This window comes from Petaurus breviceps, unplaced genomic scaffold (assembly GCF_028583685.1).
Source record: "Petaurus breviceps papuanus isolate PSGF00001 unplaced genomic scaffold, PetGlider_PUasm1.0 419, whole genome shotgun sequence".
NCBI lineage: Eukaryota > Metazoa > Chordata > Mammalia > Diprotodontia > Petauridae > Petaurus > Petaurus breviceps.
In genome coordinates this window covers 9,260,961-9,280,265 of record NW_027186324.1, presented here as the reverse complement: position 1 = coordinate 9,280,265, position 19,305 = coordinate 9,260,961, and the positions used below count along the sequence as shown (strand labels likewise).

At 38.1% G+C, this 19,305-nt stretch overlaps 1 protein-coding gene and 1 pseudogene across 3 annotated transcripts in view; both read right to left on the bottom strand.

The window, feature by feature from the left end:
• Nucleotides 1–363: 363 nt before the first annotated feature.
• SYAP1 (synapse associated protein 1) overlaps nt 364–19,305 on the bottom strand; it is a 35,331-nt gene continuing 16,389 nt past the window's right edge. For 2 of the 3 annotated variants that reach the window (XM_069100701.1, XM_069100703.1), the window contains 5 exons: nt 17,412–17,551; nt 11,585–11,733; nt 10,782–10,840; nt 10,253–10,400; nt 364–1,175 (listed from right to left, as the gene is read on the bottom strand). In XM_069100701.1, the coding sequence (XP_068956802.1) occupies nt 1,048–1,175; nt 10,253–10,400; nt 10,782–10,840; nt 11,585–11,733; nt 17,412–17,551 (624 nt within the window). In that variant the 3' untranslated portion in view covers nt 364–1,047. The remainder of the gene's footprint in view (nt 1,176–10,252; nt 10,401–10,781; nt 10,841–11,584; nt 11,734–17,411; nt 17,552–19,305) is intronic. The other variant, XM_069100702.1, reaches the window with a different exon arrangement.
• Nucleotides 3,522–10,238, bottom strand: LOC138171242 (ADP-ribosylation factor 1 pseudogene; annotated as a pseudogene).

The window sequence follows — 19,305 nt, the reverse complement described above, 5'->3', positions numbered from 1 at the left end:
CTTCAAGGAAATGTAAAGGCTGCAGGACATACCATATGTTCTGGCAGTTATCTGTTGTATGGAGTTAGCACTGTTCCTTAAAAAAAAGTCTTAACAAGCACTATTCAGCAGGGTGCAATCAGTAATGGTCACTAATATTCTAGTATGTCTCTATCAGGAGGAACATAAATACATTTTATAAATACAAAACTGTGTAATTAGTGTGAATGAAACTAAAGTATTTATACATGTCAGCTCTACTTAAACAAGAAAAAATAAATGCAAATTTAAATATCTTCTGAGTACCATTAATACAAAAAGGAGTGGAAGCCTACAAGACCTGAAATGGTAGTGGCATGTAATTCAAAAAGAAAATCATTAAAATTATGTATAGTTAAAAAAAGCAAAACTTTCCCCATTTATTTAAAAAAGAAATCCATACTATAATAATGTTTTCTGATTAGAAACTGCAAATAATGCCAGGGTAAAGCTATTAAAAATCAACACGAAGTAAGTTATTTGGCTTCTAGGTAGGTTTTCTGAAAGTATTTACCAAAAGAAGCTACTCCCATACAGTAATTCTGAAATGTTTTCTCTAAGTTCTTTGGCATGGTTTGGTCATTTAGGAGATAATAATTAAAGAGAATTAAGTATTTTAATGCATATTTACAGAGAACTTTCAGTGATAAAAGTACAAACATGAAGAAATTTTGTAAAACTCTGCATAAAGAATAAATTAATGCCGGCCCACTTTTAACCTCAGAGAATGCACTATTCTAAAATCTTAACTACATTTTCTGCTACCTTTACATCAATATAGCCTACAAATAGGACTCCTCAAGTTATCTTCAGATAAGCTATTGTTATGTGAAACATACATTTGTGATTATTAGGAATAAACGATTATTTAATTTTAAACAAAGAAATAATGCTGGTTGTTTCTCTACATAATGATCTTCCATATGCCATTATATGCTCTTCAGTTTATGTGGTGGTGGAGTCCAGACTAACAGAATTTCATGTCAGTGAATGGAATGTCTCAAGATTATATCATATTCCAAAATAGAGTTAATTTCCTTCCTGAAGCATTTCCTCAATTTCTTTGTCCCATTTTTCATCCCGTTTCTCTGATTCTGTCACCACTTCATATTCCTGAAGTTCCTGCTGTAGTTCTTTTTCCCACTCTGCAGATTCTTCTGTCAGAAATAAAATTAAGGTTAAAATATAGAAATAGGGAATTTCCAAATGAAGAAATACAAGCAATCAATAACCGGATTTTAAAAATGCTTCAAATCACTAATAGCAAAAAAAAAAATACATTAAAACAAGTCTAAACTTTCACTTCATACTCATCAGATTGGTAAAGATGACAAACAGAAATTGTTTAGAATGGTTGTGAGATGACAAGCTCGCCTTTTTTGGTAGTAAAGCACTGGAAACAAAGTAAGTTGTTAGTAATTTACTGAGTAATGTCTAAACAAATTGTAACACACAAATCTGTGAAGGTAAACTTGTTTAAGATCTCAGAGCTCTGGCCACAGTAGCAAAAGACAATGACAATGATGAAACACCCTTCCCTTCCCTTAGTACACGGAGCTAGACTAGAGGTACTGAGGCTGGTATTCTTAGACATGGCCAATGTACTGGGGTCTGTTTCCCTTAACAGTGTGTGTATGTGTGGAGACATTTGTAATAAGAGTGGGAAGCTACCTAAAAGACATTTTACAAAAGAACATTAATAGATTATTTTTAAAAGGCACAGAAGAAAACAAAAAGTAAAAGGAACACATATACAGCAACTTTATGACTATCTTGTTAAAATTATATATATAGATATACACACACATATATATTTCTTATTCAATCCATGTTCTTGTTATTGACAATATTTGTACACTGTCAAATTCACAATTAAAAAGAAAAATAATGTTCTACTGGAAACAAAACTGACAAAAAACCCCACCCATACACTGAATGAATTAGTTATTCATGCTCAGCTTTATGACCATTGTTTCAGGAGACATCTATTATACTTTCCTACTTTATTACTGTGGATATGTGTTATGATAGATTAATTTTATTGCTGAAATTTTTTCTGAACCTAACATTAAGACAGGCATATCTATAAACATAGTAAAACTGAAAAAGAAGACTGTATATTAAACAGCAGATCTCTTTGTATCTCTATGTACAGCTTGCTTATCTTTTAAAGCATATAATAAATATCATATAATGAATTCAGTGAGTAACTTTCAAAGCTGTACTGCTTGCCTGTGACTTTTTCTAGCCTTCTTATTTTTCTGTGCATCAAAAAAATGCTTTAGAAGCAGCTCTGTGGCACAGTGAGTAGAGCACCAGCCCTGGAGTCAGGAGGACCTGAGTTCAAATTTGGCCTCAGACACTTAACACAAAAAAACTAGCCCTGCGACCTTGGGCAAGTCACTTAACCCCAATTGCCCTCCAAAAAGAAAAAAAAAAGATACAATAAACTTTATTTTAAAAATAATGCTTTAATTATACTGTTTTGGGGCTACCTTACCTTATCCCTAGCTCCCTCTCTCTGCCAACCTAGCCCCTAAATACCAAAAAAAAAACCAAAAAAAAACCCCAAATAACAAATATGTATAGTCAAGCAAAAGATATGTATGGGAGGTCTGACTTTTCCAAGCAGATGACAACTACCCACACAGAGGAGACAGTTAAAGCCCGAGAGATTAAGCTCTAAGGGAATTTGTATGCCAAGAGGAAATAAATACAAAAACTGATCAACACAGCTAAGGTAATAGTATACATATCAAAACACATAATTAAAACGTATGCTGTGGTATGATAAACTCATAAACTTAAATTTTTTACAGTCTGGCTAATTTAGTTGTTTTTTTAGCAGATATAAAAAATAAAGGAGGTTAACATTCATGCTTCAGAACAATTATTGCAGAACATGTAACCCATGGAAATATTACTGTGTAAATGAGAGATGAAAGGGTTTGGATTCTCTAAGATCAATACTGACATCAAATATTCTATATTTCAGTGGCAGAAGATAGGAAATTTTACATTCCTTTCATTTGCCTCAATCTTTTATTAATCAACATACTTAAAAAAATAACTTATGCAAGTGAATAAGTTTTAAATTTTGTCTTCCTCCCTTCCCTCCCTCCTCTCCAAGATGATGTGCAATCTGATACAGGCTATACACACACATTCTTATTAAATATATTTTCACATTAGTCATGTTGTACAGAAGAATTTGAATGAATGGGAGGAACCATGAGAAAGAAAAAAACAAAAGAGCAAATAGTATGCTTTGATCTGCATTCAGATTCCATATTTCTTTCTATGGATGTGGATAGAATTTTCCATGAGTCTTTTAGAGTTGTTTTAGGTCCTTGTTTTGCTGAGAAGAGCTAAGTCAGTCTAAGTGAGTCAGCACACAATGTGGCTGTGGCTGTGTACAATGTTTTCCTAGTTCTGTTCCCCTCACTCAACATCAGTTCACGTGACTTTTTCCAGGTTTTTCTCAAGGCCACCTGTTCATCATCTTTTTTTTTTTAAATAATTCAGAGATTTTATTCTAATAGCTTTAATTATAGTGCTTGTTTGTCATGTTGGAAGTAGTAAGAGTTTCCACAACACCAAACAAACCAGTTCTGAGCTTTTCCTGAGATAAAGTTTAACAGCTCCAGCTTCTTCAATGCTTATCAAAATACAAAAGAAAAAAAAAAGTAAAGATCTTTTTTTTTCCAGATGGCAAATCTGACCCTTGTAGGAATGAGGGTGAGTAAAGGACATTTCACACATACACAGGTAGGGGTATTGTTCCAAAATGGGACAGAATATTTCTAGAATGGAATGACTCCCCAAGCTCTCATGCTGAATTTATTTTCTTTCAAAACCTAGATACCATAGAGAAATGCTTGGTATTCCTGACTGTGTTTTTGAAATATCTCCAGCCAAGCTTTGGGGCTAATACAGGCTGTGCTTAACTGCAGAGTTTCAAACAGAAGCACCACACACACACACTTGACCAAAATTAAAAGGCTGGTGTTTTATTGTCCAAATATGTCAAAAAACTGTTCTCACTGTTTATAACCAGCCATAATTGTGTCCTTCCTAAGAGTTATTCAAGTGAAATGGAGGACTAATCACAGCCTGACCTGAACTGCAAGGGGAAAAAAGTCTAGTTATAAATGGTTTATGATTGAAGATCAATGCTCTCAATGTACAGGCTGCTCTGAACCACAACCTCAAAGCTTTTGTTCCTAATAAGTATCCATATAAACACAAATACAAACTCTATGAAATACATAAATATCCAAAGACATAGCACTACATGGATCTCTATTTTAACCATGCAAAATTGATCACAAAATTTTATAATTTTTTTCCATTTTTCAAATGCTTTATTAACTTCTGATTTACATCATTCATTTCCATCAGATTTTGAGTTACAAATTTTCTCCCCGTTTTTCCCCTACCCACCACCCCAAAATAGCAGTCCCACAGGATATCCCCTCCTCCAATCTGCTCTCTCCCATATCTTCTCCCATACCTCTTTCGACTTTTCCAGTGGATCTCTATGCCCCAGTGCCTGTATATCTTATTTCCCAATTACATGTAAAATAGTATTAATAATAATATATATTTGGATACATATATATGTATTTTTAAATATTTGATTTTAAAACTTTGAATTCCAGATTCATTCCCTTCCTCCCTTGTCACCCACCCTTGCTGGGAAGATAAGCAGTTCAGTATAGGTTGTACATGTGTAGCTAATGCAAAACATTAACACAGCAGATATATTGTAAAAGACTGACTATATTTCCCTCCCTCCTATCCCACCTCCCACTTGTTCTATTCTCTACTTTGATCTGTACCTTTTCAAAAGTGGGTGCTTCCAACTTCCCTCCCCCCCAAGCTACCCACCCTTCCATCATCCCCCCTCTCATCCCCTTCCCCCCTACTCTCCTGTAGGGTGAGATACCCTATTTAGTGTGTATTTCATTCCCTCCCCGAGCCAAATTCAGTGAGAATAAGGTTGACCCATTCCCTTTGCCTTCCTATTCTTCCCCTCCATTGTAACCATTTTTCCTTGCATCTTCTATGAGATAGTTTACCCCATTCTGTCTCTCCCCATCTCTTCTCATTATATTCCTCTCTCACCTCTTAATTTCACCTTTTAAGTACCATCCCTTCCTGTTAAATTGATCCTGTGCCCTCTATCTATACCTGTAAACATATATACACACATTCACATATGCATTCATATGCCCATATACCCTCATATATACATACACACACACATATATTTCTATTCCCTTCAACTATTTTCATACTGACAAAAGTTTCATCAGTTACAATTATTGTTTTTCCATGTAGGAATGTTAATAGTTCAACTTTGATAAGTTCCTTATGATTTCTTTTCCCTGTTTACCTTCTTATGCTTCTCTTGCTTCTTGTATCTGAATGTCAAATTTTCTATTCAACTCTGGTTTTTTCAGATTCTTTTTCCATCTGGCAAATTTGGCTTTTTAAGGCATTCTTCTCCTCATTGCCTTTTTGAGCCTCTTTTGCCATTTGAGTTAGTCTGTTTTTTAAGGTGTTATTTTCCTCAAGTCTGGCTGTTAACTCTCATTTCGTAATTTTCTTGCATCATTCTCATTTCTCTTCCCACTTTTCCCTCCACTTCTCTTACCTGCTTCTTAAGGTCCCCTGTGGCCTGTAACCAGCTCATATTTTCCTTTGAAGCTTTTGGTGCAGGAGTTCTGACTTCACTGTCTTCCTCCTGTACCATGCTTCGATCCTTTTTGCCCCCCAAATGGGAGTCTAACGTTGGATTCTTCTGTTTGCTTTGTTTCCTTTGCCTGGCCATGTTGCCACTCAATTACTTGAATTTTGGGCTTTTTGCCACAGTAGGACTCTGCTACCAGACAGGGGAGCTTCATCCCAAACACTGGGGTTTTCTCAGCTGCCGGAGTATTAGTTGGGTGCCCTTGCTGAAGCCTCCACATGCTCTGGCAAGCTGGACACACTCCCAGGACCTCCACCCTAGGCCGCAATCCAAATCCAAGAAGGTTAAAGCAAGAGCGATTACCCCTCAGACTGGTCGCTTGGTCCCCCTACAATCTGCAGGTCAGGAGCTGAAGCTGCCATGTTGGGGGTGCAGCTCCTCACCTCAGGGACAAAAGCCTTGCACTCCCAACTACTGGGTCCCAAAGTTCGCACTGCAGTGACCTCTCACTATGTCCTTCGCATCTATGTGTTGATAATTCTGGAGATGACCACAGCTGCTGGTGATGTGGAGTCCCTAGGGCTGGCAGCTGGTCAGGCCTGTCCTGGGACCAAAACCTCCGCTCTTGTGGGCCTGGGCTCGGCTCCCAAAGCGCTGCGCTGGCCACTTGCTGCCGGCCTGGCAGGCTGTCCTCAGTGGGAGGTTAGCTTCTCTGTGTCACTTTGTGGGTTCTCCAGCTCCAACATTTGTTCAGAGTCCCCTTTACATGAACTGGGGAAGGTGGAAGCTGGAGCCTCGCGGAGGTCCTGCTTCTACTCCGCCATCTTGACCCCACCCTTTTATCATTTCTCAAGTTTAAAAGAGAAACTGCAGACAATTATGGTATTCAAGTTGTTACTGCAAAACCTACACTAAGCATATTTCTCTGTTCTGTGTGTTTCAGTGTTTTACTTGTCTTTTTAAATTTTTTTACTATTAAAAAAATACATTGAGTTCAGGTTAAAAACCAACCGCCAAAATGGATCTCAACACAGATCTCACAAGCCAATAGGAGCAGGAGTAGCATTTGGCTCTGCTGCTGCACGTTAACCCCCAGCAACCCAAGTGTCAATGTGCTTAAAATCCCTTCCTAGCACCAAATGGTGAGTTGATTTTCTTACAATAAAAAAGCTGAGTAATATTGTATAGGAGTGCCAGAAACTGCCCCATTGGAAACAAAAACTATTTACATTAAATAAGAAAGCTGTGTTTCAGGCCTGTATTTGCCACATTTACAGCATGGTACAATACATACTGTGACAACGGGTAGGAAAAAAGTAGCCTCCGGCACTGAATACCACAAAGTAACACAGTTTGCCACGTGAGAGTAAAGGGAAGGGCGAATAGGTGGGGATAAAGAGGGAGAGAAGGAACTTTTGTGGATTCATTTCTGGTCTCGGAGCTGATTGGACAGCCAGTCCAGTCCTTCACAGAGCCCATCCCCACTAGTGGCACAGGTGGCTTGGATGGACCAGTTTCTGTGTGGAAGAGAATGCAGTCCAAGTTTATCTGTGATTTCAGCTGCGTTCATGGCATCCGGAAGATCCTGTTTGTTAGCAAACACTAATAAGACGGCATCTCTAAGCTCATCCTCTGCCAACATTCTCATCAGTTCTTCTCGGGCCTCATTCACTCGTTCTGTCATTACTGTCAAGCACAAAAATCAGTCCTTGTGTGTTCTGGAAGTAATGGCCCCACAGGGGTCGGATCTTGTCCTGGCCACCAACATACCACACTGTGAAGCCAATGTTTTTGTATTCTACAGTTTCTACATCAAAACCTATACTGGGAATAGTAGTTGGTGTTTCACCCAGCTTCAGTTTGTACAAAATAGTTGTCTTTCCTGCAGCATCCAGACCAACCATTAGGATTCGAATTTTTTTTTTGCCAAAGAGCCCCTCGAAGAGGTTAGCAAATATATTCCCCATGGTTCAAGTGTGATGTATTGAACATTGGCAAAAGAAACCCATGAGTGGCTGCTGTTCCTTCTTCCTATTGGCTCTCCATGCGTTGGTTTTGCTGCCACAAGACGGCAGCTTCCGACGACAGCCACATCAGTGTCCTCCCTGCTCATCATTTCTTATAGCACAATAATATATTCCATTACAATACATTAATATACCTATACCACAACTTGTTTAGCCACTTCCCAATCAATGAAGTTGTGTTATATGGTATGTGGTATATGACTGCAATGGGCATCCCCTCAATTCCCAGTTCTTGGCCACCACAAAAACAGCTGCTATAAATATTTTTGTACATTTGGGTCCTTTTCCCATTTTTATGATCTTTTTGGGATACAGCCCTAGAAATGGTTATTTCTAGGTCAAAGGGTATTGCACATTTTTATAGCCCTTTGGGCATAGTTCCACATTACTCTCCAGAATAGTTGGATCAGTTCACAACTCCACCAACAATGATCAGTGTTCCAATTTTCCCACATCTTCTCCAGCATTTATAATTTTCCTGTTTTGTCATGTTAGCCAGTCTGATGGGTGTAATGTGGTACCTAACAGTTGTTTTGATTTGCATTTCTCTAATCAACAGTGATTTATAACATTTTTTCATATGATTATATAGCTTTCGTTTTTCCTCTGAAAAATTGTCTGTTTATATCCTTTGATCATTTATCAATGGGGGAATGACTTGTACTCTTATAAATTTGACTCAGTTCACTATATATTTTAGAAATGAGGCCTTTATCAGAGACAGTTTGTAAAAATTCTTTCTGTTTTCTGCTTCCCTCCTAATCTTGGTAATCAATACTTTTTTTTGCGCTTTTTGAAGGGCAATTGGGTTAAGTGACTTGTCCAAAGTCACACAGCTAGTAAGTGTGTCAAGTGTCTGAGGCTGGATTTGAACTCAGGTCCTCCTGACTCCAGGGCCAGTGCTCTACTCACTGCATCACCTAGTTGCCCCTCAATACATTTTTCTTAAGCATTAAGAATAAACAAATTTTTGGAACTTAGTTTTTGGAGAAAAAAACAGAAATGTTTTTATAAATGACTGTTTAACAGAAGGAAACTTTAGATCTCAAATATCAACTGACATGTGCTTTTAAAAACTTAATTATTTAGCTTCCTAAATAACAATGCATGCAACCCACCCTTATGGGCACCAACTATGTGCCAGGCACTGTGGATACAAAGACAACAATAAAACTCTCTCTGCCCTTCTAGTGTTTACATTCTCCTGGGAGAAAACAATATTAGCGCATGTAAACAAACGCAACAGATACACAAAATACAAACCAATTCATCTTCTTGTGGAGGCAGGGATACTGTGAGGTTAAGGTGAGGAGGTGTATCTGTTATTGCCAATGCCACCTCCCCTCCTGCTTTGGGAGCAAATAAGCCTCTCTCTTCTCTGTTGAAAAGTCTTCCATTTCCTAACTTAATGCTTTATCTATATTCCATGGTTAGCTCAACAGGCTTCAATAAGCTTTGTACATGTTTAAGAAAAGTTGAGATTTAAGGGTAGAGAGAGAAGCTGGACAGTTTATCTTTTATTTTTCTTTTTTTTTCAATTTATCTTTTAAAATGTGTATAACCTATATCAGACTGCTTGCTCTCCTGGGAGGGGGAAGGAAAGGAAGGAGGGAGAAAAATTTGGAACTCAAAATCTTAAAGGAATGAATGTTGAAAACTCTTTACATTCAATTGGAAAAAAAAATAAGATACTATTAAATGGAAAAAAAAAAAGACTTCAGAGTTATTTGAATAGAAAAAATAAATAAGTAAAATGATCGATAAATGTGCTTTCTGCATTGTCTCCTGGGACTGTGTAAACCAGGATTAAAATATCTTGTATGCAAGACTGATGAGGAAGATGCTAAGAGAATCTGTGACTTCCAGGACAATTTCTCCACTCTTATCCTAAAAGCTGACAATGTCTTCACCACTAACCTCTTCTTCCAATTGTGGAGTGTCTCTACAGAATCTCTATCTAAGGAAGCCAACTTACACCAACCATACTCGATTCAAAATTGTTTTGCCCATGGTTCCTGGGCCAACTTTTTAAACTCCCCCTATCCCCCCGGTTGCTTCCCCAATTAGAATGTAAACTCCTTGAGGGTACAGAATTTCTTTTTGCTTGTATGTGTATTCCCAGAACTTAGCATATTGGCACAAACCAAGGACTTAATATGTCTTGATAAATGCTGTATCTACCTACCTATTTACAATACACCTTATAGTTCACAATGCAAAATCAGGCTGATGTTATTTGATTATACAACTCACTTTAGAGAATTTTTTTTTTTTGCTTTTTTTGGAGGGGGGAAGGTAGGGCAATTAGGGTTAAGTAACTTGCCCAAGGTCACATGGCTAGTTCTGTGTTAAGTGTCTGAGGCTGGATTTGAACTCAGGTTCTCCTGATTCCAGGGCCAGTGGTCTATTCACTGCACCACCTACCTGCCCCTAAAGAATATTTTTTATAATCAATTAAATAATATGAAGTAATGTCAAACAGCAATTTGCTTTATAAAATAATTCTTCTTACCTTCCAATATAGTTATTTCCTCTTCCTTTTTGTCAAGTACCAACTGTTCCATTTCCTTTCTTAGATCTTCCTGATTAAAGTTACAAGCATCAAAGGCATCACTAACAAATTCAGATACGCCAGGGCTAGTTGATATCTCTTCTTCATCCTGAAATTCAATTACTGAGATTTATAAATTTTTCTATAGCAACTGTAAATATTCTCTTCTTTTCTTTAGTCAGTTTTTACCCTGCTTATTGCAAAAGAAAATGATCGTGCTTATCCTTCCTAGCATAAACCTTTTATTATTCTCATCCTTAGAACACCAGGCATTTCCCCGCCTCCCCCCAATTATTAAATCTAGAATTAGTAAAAGTAGTAAATTGTACTGTGCCTCAACTGCAAGGTCTCTGATTACTCAAACACTGAATTCTTTCATCTTAAAGAGATATAAGACCCAATATCATAACTACTTAAAAAAAAATTTGAGTTGACAAGTTTATTTTAATTCAATAATTCAACTCTTAAGTACAATATAAAATCACATTACCTCTTGAGGTTTAAGTTGAGATTTAATTGCAACAGGTGGTGTTTTAGGTCGTACTGTGTCTATGAAATGAGAATAGAAAGAGAAAATAATTGCTGGACTAATTTTAAGCAATTCTAACTAAAATTTCCATGAACAGATTGTTGCATCATAAAATTGCTTTACCTTTAAACTATGAGTGTCATTTTTTCCTTACATTTCCCACCCAACAAAATTTATAAATAAAATGAAAAAGAATTAATTGATACTTAACAAAGCTAGGTTTCAGGTTAACACTCTTTCCAATAGAAAAATGTAAAGTATTATCTTACTTTCTTTTTAAGCAATCAGGGTTAAGTAACTTGCTCAAGGTTACACGGCCAGTTATTTCTGGGTGTGGTGCTAAGTATCTGAGCCCGGATTTGATCCCCAGGTCATCCCAACACTGGAGCCAGTGTTCTTACTCGCTGAGCCACCTGGCCGCCCCTTATCTTACTTTTCAAATGATAGTTATGGGGTAGCCAGGTATAAAAAAAGCGAGATAGAATAAGGTATTAAAAAAAGAACTGACATACAGCAAATGACGAGAGAATAAAAAAAAATATGGACAGGATGATTGGGGAATAATGGAGAAGCTATGATGTAGAAATAAAGAAACTAGGAAACTGAAAAAGAATAAAGAAAAAAGAAAGATTTGAAGAATTAACATTTAATAGGCAGAATAGAAAAAAAAACTTATCATTTGAGCTATATCAAGGTTAACAAGTTAGATGTCTCAAAGACTTGTACAAGAATATAGCAAAGATTATTTTCAGAGAGTTAAGTACCTGTCAGCTGTGAATCGCCTTCTCTGCCATCGATCTTTTCCTCCTTTCCTACGGCTTGTTGCTGGGCTGCCAGCGCAGTCAGCTGTGCAGACTGTTTAATCAGGGAGACACGATAAAAGTAATTCCTCCAAAACACTTCCTCTTTTACACTGAAGACAAATATGAATAAAGACATTAAAGACAATCTTTTCATTTTTTCGAATTTAAAAAAGTAACAGCAAAAAATGAATAGTGATCTCTCTATGGTAGCAAATAAAAATATTACATTAAAAAACATAGGGGAAAGAACAATCTTCTAGATTAGGAGATCTTAAATAATCTGAGCTGGACCTCTTAAATCCTAGAACCATGACAGCTCTAAGAGCCTTGAGGGCAGAGCTGTCTGTGTTATTTGTATCCCCAGCACAAAGTAGGTGCTTAATAAATGTTCATTGAATTGAATGAAGAGACCAGAATTCAATAAATTAAGGTGTGCATTGGTATTTGTAGTTCATACAGTATTGCTACAGTAAGGTAAACATTCCAGGAATTTAATGTTTGTTTGATATTTATTTATTGTCAAGTTGTAGAGAAGCATTCAGCATTGACTCCCAACTGCTAAAGGATCATGGCTAAGCAAAGGAGTGATGAGATATGGCTAAAGGGGATATTATCCTGATTCTGCCATTGTATTTGAGATTTTGAGAAATCAACTTAGGCTTTAAAAAAAAAAATTTCCCTATTTATAAAATGAGTCTAATGACCATTTGCTCATTCCCTCTTAGGAAGATTATTGTGAACATTAACAAAATAGGAAAATTTGCTCACCTTGAAAAAAAATTTAATTATCTACTTGTGGATATCATTACTTTATAGAATTTTAAAAATGCAGTTAGTTTGTTTCCAAGTCCAGTGTTTGAAACTAGGAAAACAATCGAAGAAATCAACCAAGAAGCATTTATTAATTCCCCCCTGTATCTATCAGGCGCTGCAGAAGCAGGCATCAAGATCATTGGGGACTGTAAGATTTCTTTCTCCCACTCCGTCTAGCTACTAGCCCTCACTCAGACCCAGTTATCCTCTGAGGACACCGTAACCCCAGGCATTGTCTTCAGCACTGGCTTAACCTTCTTTCTTACCTCAGGACACAATGGTTTAAGGCAGGGTCTCTCACTGCCTTTCTCACTCTCTTTTGGGAAAGTCCCCTCCTGAAGAGCAGAGTCAATCAGCATGTTCTTCTGAAGCCACATTATGACGACCACAGAATATCGGCCCCTAGGTGACTTTCCCTCTTTTCTCAGGGCTCACTGTCTTCATCTCCTCCCCAGCTCATGCCCTTATGAGAGAGAGCACTTCAACATCCACACTCATTTTCCCTCAAGCTCCCTAACCTTCTTTAATTCTTTCTCTCCCTTAAATCCTATGACCTACTCCTTCATCCCACCCGGGGCCACATGGGAGATGCTCACAGAGTGCATCTTTCCATTACCCCTCAGTGCCCCACTTCTTTCATGAGTGACTATGACATTGGCCTATCTGACTATAACCACCTAACATTCCATCTCTCCTAGGCATCCCCTCTACTAAACCTGTTCTTTGGCCTCATCAGGAATGACCATCTCTCCACATTTCAGTGTTTTCTCGTGCTGTTAGCTCTGCTCTGACTTCTCTCCTTACTTTCTGAACTTGACCCTGGAGGTAGCCATTTCAACTTTACACTGTCTTTTGCTCTTAAATCCCTCATCCTCTTGTCCTGGTACTGTTGATCTCTTGCCAAACCTCAGCCCCACGTTACTCTGATCATGTGACTTTCCTATCCCTATGGAGTATCTAAACAGAGCTGAAGGAAATCCCATAACAACTCACTGCACTGCGCTGACTGGGTACATTATTTCATGTTACCCAGCTTCAACTAGGCTCTTTTTTCTCACGTATCTTATGTCCCTTCCTCTCAGCTGAGGACATCACTTACTTTACTAAGAGCACTGAGGTCATTCAATAGGAATTCTCCCTTTTCTGACATTCTCTTCATCTCAGAAACCACAGACAACATCTCCTATTCTCCTTCCTCCTCTCAAGTCTCTGATAATGAAGAGTCCTACCCTTAGCAAGGACAACTTCTCTTCCTGTATCTTTCCCATGCCCTCCCATCTTTTCTGAAGACTGCAGCCTCAATCACCTCCCCTCTCTCCCCTACCTACTAATTCCATACCTACTTCCTTCACACACAAGTCTCTCTCACCCTTAAAAAACCACTAGATTCTGTGATCCTTGCTATCATCCTGTAGCTCTCTTCTCTTTCTCAGACAAACTACTAGGAAAAGATATGTTTATTCCTTGCAGCTTCTCTTTTTCTTTAACCCTTTGAAATTGGGCTTTTTTTTTAACTTCATCACTCAACTGTTTGTTCTCTTTAGTTACCCATGATCTCTTAATCATCAGATCTAATGCTCTTTTTTCCCCCCTATCCTCAACATCTCTGCTACAGGGGGCGGTTAGGTGGCGCAGTGAGTAGAGCACCAGCCCTGGAGTCAGGAGGACCTGAGTTCAAATCCGGCCTCAGACACTTGACACATTGACTAGCCGTGTGACTTTGGGCAAGTCACTTAACCCCAACTGCCCTCCAAAAAGCAAACAAAGAAACAAAAAAAAAAACCATGTCCACTACATTTTATAACTGCTGATGGCCTTGCTCCTCCAGGACAGTCTCTCTTCCCTGAATTTCATGATAATCTTCTTTTTCTGTTCATTGTCTTACCGAAATGACTGTTCCTTCTCCACCTCTTTGCTGGGTTATCATCCATGTCAGACTCTGTAACAGTGGGTGTTCAGCAAAGTTCTGTACTAGGCCCTCTTTCTTCCTTCTCTGGGTAACCTTATCAGTTTCTAGGACTTTAATTATCATCTCTTTGCAGATAACTCACAGATGCATATATTCAGCCTGAGTCTTGGCCCTGAATTTCAGCAGCACAGCACTCGCTGCCTATTGGACATATCAGGAAATCCCAAAGACATCTCAAATTTAATTCATGATCTTTTCCTCTACACCTTCCCCTCTCCCAAACTTCACTATTTTTGTGTAAGGCACCAAAATCCTTCCAGTATCTCAGCTTTATAACCTCAGTATTAATCCTGGACTCCTCACATTCCCTCATCTCATATATCCAACTAGTTGCCAAATTTTGCTATTTCTCATCTGATCCCTTACCTATTCTTGAATAGTGACCATATTAGTTCAGCCCTTCATCACCTCTATCCTAGACTATTCCAATAGCTTAACTGGTCTTCCTGCCCTCAGTCCATTCAACATACTACTACCACAGTAATTTCCCTCAAGTGCAGATCCAACCATGTCAATCCTCTACTCAATAAACTCCAGTGGTCCCCCAATGCTTTTAGAATAAAAAAAATATTAATTTTGGGGTGAATAGAGCACTAGTCCTGGAGTCAGGAGGACCTGAGTTCAAATCCAGCCTCAGACACTTAACACTTACTAGCCATGTGATCTTGGGCAAGCCACTTAACCCCAAATTGCCCTGCCTTCCCTCCTCCAAAAAGCAAATATACATATATGTATATATATGTGTGCGTGTGTGTGTGTGTGTGTGTGTGTATAAATATTTCTCTGCTTAGCTTTTAAAAACCTTTACAAACTGGTCTAACCCTATCTTTCCTGAGTCACTGGATGTTACTCTCCTCTTACACTTGGCAATGTCATCAAACTGGCACCTCATTGTTCCTCATGCATTACACTCTATTTCCTGTCTCTGAATCTCTATATTTGCTGTTCCCCATACTTGGAATGGGCTTTATGCTCACCTCACTTTCTAAGATGAAGCTCAAGCACCACCCTTTCTTCCAAACTGTATTTGTCTACTCTTCATTTATTCTTTTTATACTTAAATAGGTACTGATCAAATGAATCCCTCATTTTAATGTGAGTTCCCTGAGAAAAAGGATTGTTTCATTCCTTGTATTTGTATCCCTAGCACTCAGCACAGTGCCTGGCACATGGTAAGCATTTAATGATTCACTGACTGAAAACTTAAACAATATCAACCCTCAGGATTTTGCCTTTTTTTAGGGAAGACATCTACATATCAAGGTAAGTATATGAGCTGGAAGCACTCAGGAAGGGGGGGTTCTGTAAAAAGGCACAGAGACAGCAGAGGAAATGTCATGTGTGAAGGTCAGATTGACTGGACCAAAAAGTATGTGAATGAGAGCGATAAATCTGGAAAGGTTAAGTTGGAGTTGGATGGCGAGGGGCTTTACATGTCAAATAGAGCAGTTTGTATTTGATCTCAGAAGTTATTGCTTCTCCATGGCAGCCTCTGCAATTTATTGAAAAGAAGAGTGAAACAAATCTATGATTTAGTTATATGTCACTTTGGTAGCTGGGAGTGCAGGACACTGCAAAGTAGAAAAGACCCGAAGCAGGAAGAGCAATATATGATATTTAGGATGAATGAATGACAGAGTACTAAGGATTGCCAAGTGCTTACATATACTATGCAGGATTCTCACAACAACCCTCCAAACACTACAGGTATTAACATCCCTACTTCAGACATGAAGAAACTGAGGCTCGTGATTTTCTTTCTACGCTATATATAAGATGTTAAAAATGAGGAAAACACATAGAAGGAAATAACAATAGCAATCATATGCTACAGATCACCCGACCATAGGCATGGAAACCATTTTCATAGTACACACCATGCATCTGTGACAGGAGGCATATGCAGGCCCAGCATTTGAGAACCCAGGGCTGCCTCCACATCATGACAAGAAATCAGAGCAAGATTTCTATGGAGGAATGGCATGAGATGGCTGCCAGAAAAGCAAATGCAATTTTATGCTGAATTAGCAGAAATACAATGTCTTATGTAACTCACAAGTGTTTATTCCACAATCATCTGATACAACACCTATTATGGCTTAAGAACCATGATGAACACTGGGCCTTTACACTCCCCTTGAAACTGGCTAACCAGCTGCTCCCCAGGCAACACTGCCCTTCCTTTGTGCCTCTGCACAGGCGGCTCCTGATAACTGGAATACACTCCTCACCTCCAGCTCCTTTCAGAGCATTCCAGGGGTCCCTCCAACACGAAGCCCTTCCCAATGCCCACAGCTGATAGTGCTCTCTTCCTCTTGAACCCCCTTTGCATATATTTTGTTACATTTCCCCCCAACACAAAACAAGCCTCCTTCTTTAGAAGCTTGTCTTTATACTCCCTACACCTAGCACAGTGTCTTATATGGACAACAATTTAGACACGGTCCCTGCCTTCATGGAATTTACAGTCACTGAGAGGCAACTACTTCTGTTGTACTTTGTTTTTTTCAGACCACTTCCAGATTATTTCCTTCTGTTCTGGGCACCATATTTTAGGAGGGACACTAGCAAACAAGAGTGTTTCCAGGGAAGAAACCTGCATGAAGAGGAAGGTATTTGATAACCACAACATATGAGGGACATTTAATAATTCAATTCAATAAACATTACTGGGTACCAGCAATAAGGAACTAGGAGCGGTTTGCTTGGACACATGACAAAAAAGGGGAGTCTTACCTCTGCCACTCAGTAGTGACAGAATCCTAAGCAATCTCCATAGGCCTTGGTTTTTTTATTTATAAAATGAAATCCTCGCACTAGTAGATAATCCCAAAAGGTCACTGTAGCACAAAAATTCTGATTTGTCACATTCAAATATTTTCCAATAATACATAAGTGCCCATTTGACAATTTAAGGCGGCACTAAATAATAAGAGGCATTCATGTATAACTAAAAAAAATAGATGAGTTATGAAATTTTAGTTTAAATAAGTACATGGTGCTTACTGTTTAGGAACAAGGTCAAATCTCATTCTGTTCAGCACTTCATCTTCTTGAAGCATTACCATAGCAACAGGATACATTTGATCAAAGTCAAAATTAAACTGAACACCCACTGGAGGATCCCGCAGAAAGTTTCTTTTGTCCTTTAATTAATAGAAAGACAGAGAAATACAAAGGATAAAATGAATATAAAACAGTATTTGATTAACTCAAATATTTCATTCAACCAGAAGAATATCAGACTTTTCAAAGGAAAAATTAATATAAAAAGAACCTAATCCTGTTAGAAAATTCATTCTTAATAAAAGGGAAGGATTTTAAGTTCTCATCAAAAACGGATGCCCCTTTGTTTCACAACGTGTACATATAAACAATTATTATATCATCATTTAGTTTTAGAATATTTCAAAAACATTTCTACTGTATAAATGTTGAAGCTATTTGCCTTTAGTTATACAGGGTGCCCCTAAAGTCTTAGTGCAATATTAAACAATAAAGCTATTAAAGTTTCTATAAGGGGTACCTTATTTAAAAAAATGCAACAAATAGCTGGATTTCTCCTTTCACTCTGTTAAATTACTTTGTGCACAATAAAAAGCTCTACAGAATGTGAAGCTGGGGAAAAGAAGTAAAGGAGTGACGCTGAAAACATATGCACAATCTTACACCATCTTACATTTGTATTCTTTTGCCCTTTTCATCATGAAACTCTTCTACCACGAATCAGTCACACTAAAAACACATGCAAATATTTCTAATGTTATGAGAATTCTTTTTCACACTGTTGAGCTTTGCTAAGTTGTCTTAGGTAATTGTATTCTTATTAAAAGACAGTTGATACACAAAATACATATTAAGAGAACCCTACTCCCTAAATTAATAAAATGGGAATATAACCTTTTAAAATGATAGCTATCAAATTCAACATATTAAAATAAAGAATTATGAATGTCACCCTTTATAAGCTAAGCCACTAAATGTAAACTTGTACAATCTGTTAAATTCTATAAAATTAGCCTTATTCACTTCAATTTTAATAAGCTTCAGTTAATGCAGAAGCTACGTTTCAGTCTGGTTATAGCTTTAGCAAAGGTCAGTCAAAACTGGGCAATCTCCATTGCACAGAAATCCTTTGGAGGCAGCTGGTGGCATAGTGGATAGACTGCTGGGTCTGGAGTCAGGAAGTGCTGAGTTCAAATTCAGTCATAGACACTTACTAGATGTGTGATCCTAAGTCACTTTACCTCCATTTACATCAGTTTCCTCAACTGTAAAATAGGGATGATAAGAACATCTAACTCAGAGAGTTGTTGAGAGGATCAAATAAGATAATACTTGTAAAAAGCCCTCAGCACAGTGCCTGACATTCCCTCCCTTTTCTCTCCTATTCACTCCATATTACATTTCCAAAAGCAGCTTGCTCAAACCTTCTCAAACACCCCAATGCCCACCTAATGCAACTGGGCAGCCTCTTCCTTTACTGAGAAAACAGAGGTCATCTATCCCAAGCTGGCTGATCTCTACGTTTTCACACTTCAGAGCTTCCTGCCTCCATCTTGTCTCCTTGCCTCTAGGCTCCCACCTATCTTATCAATGCTGTCCCCCTGCACTTGTGGTCTTCATCCCATTCCCTCCCATCTCCTCTAGGAGATTTCCCCACTAAGCATTCTTTTCTCCCCTACAACTATCATTTTCCATCCTTTGGTTCTACCTGTAAAAATGCTCAGGTCTCCACACTGCTTAGAAATCATTCCCTTGGAAATCTGAAAGCAATCTGAGAGAAATTAGACTTCAACTGATATCTCACATCATATACCACAATAAATTCCAAATGGCTACATGACAGATATAAAATGTTGTATCACAAACAAATTATAAAAGCAGGGAAGGCAACACT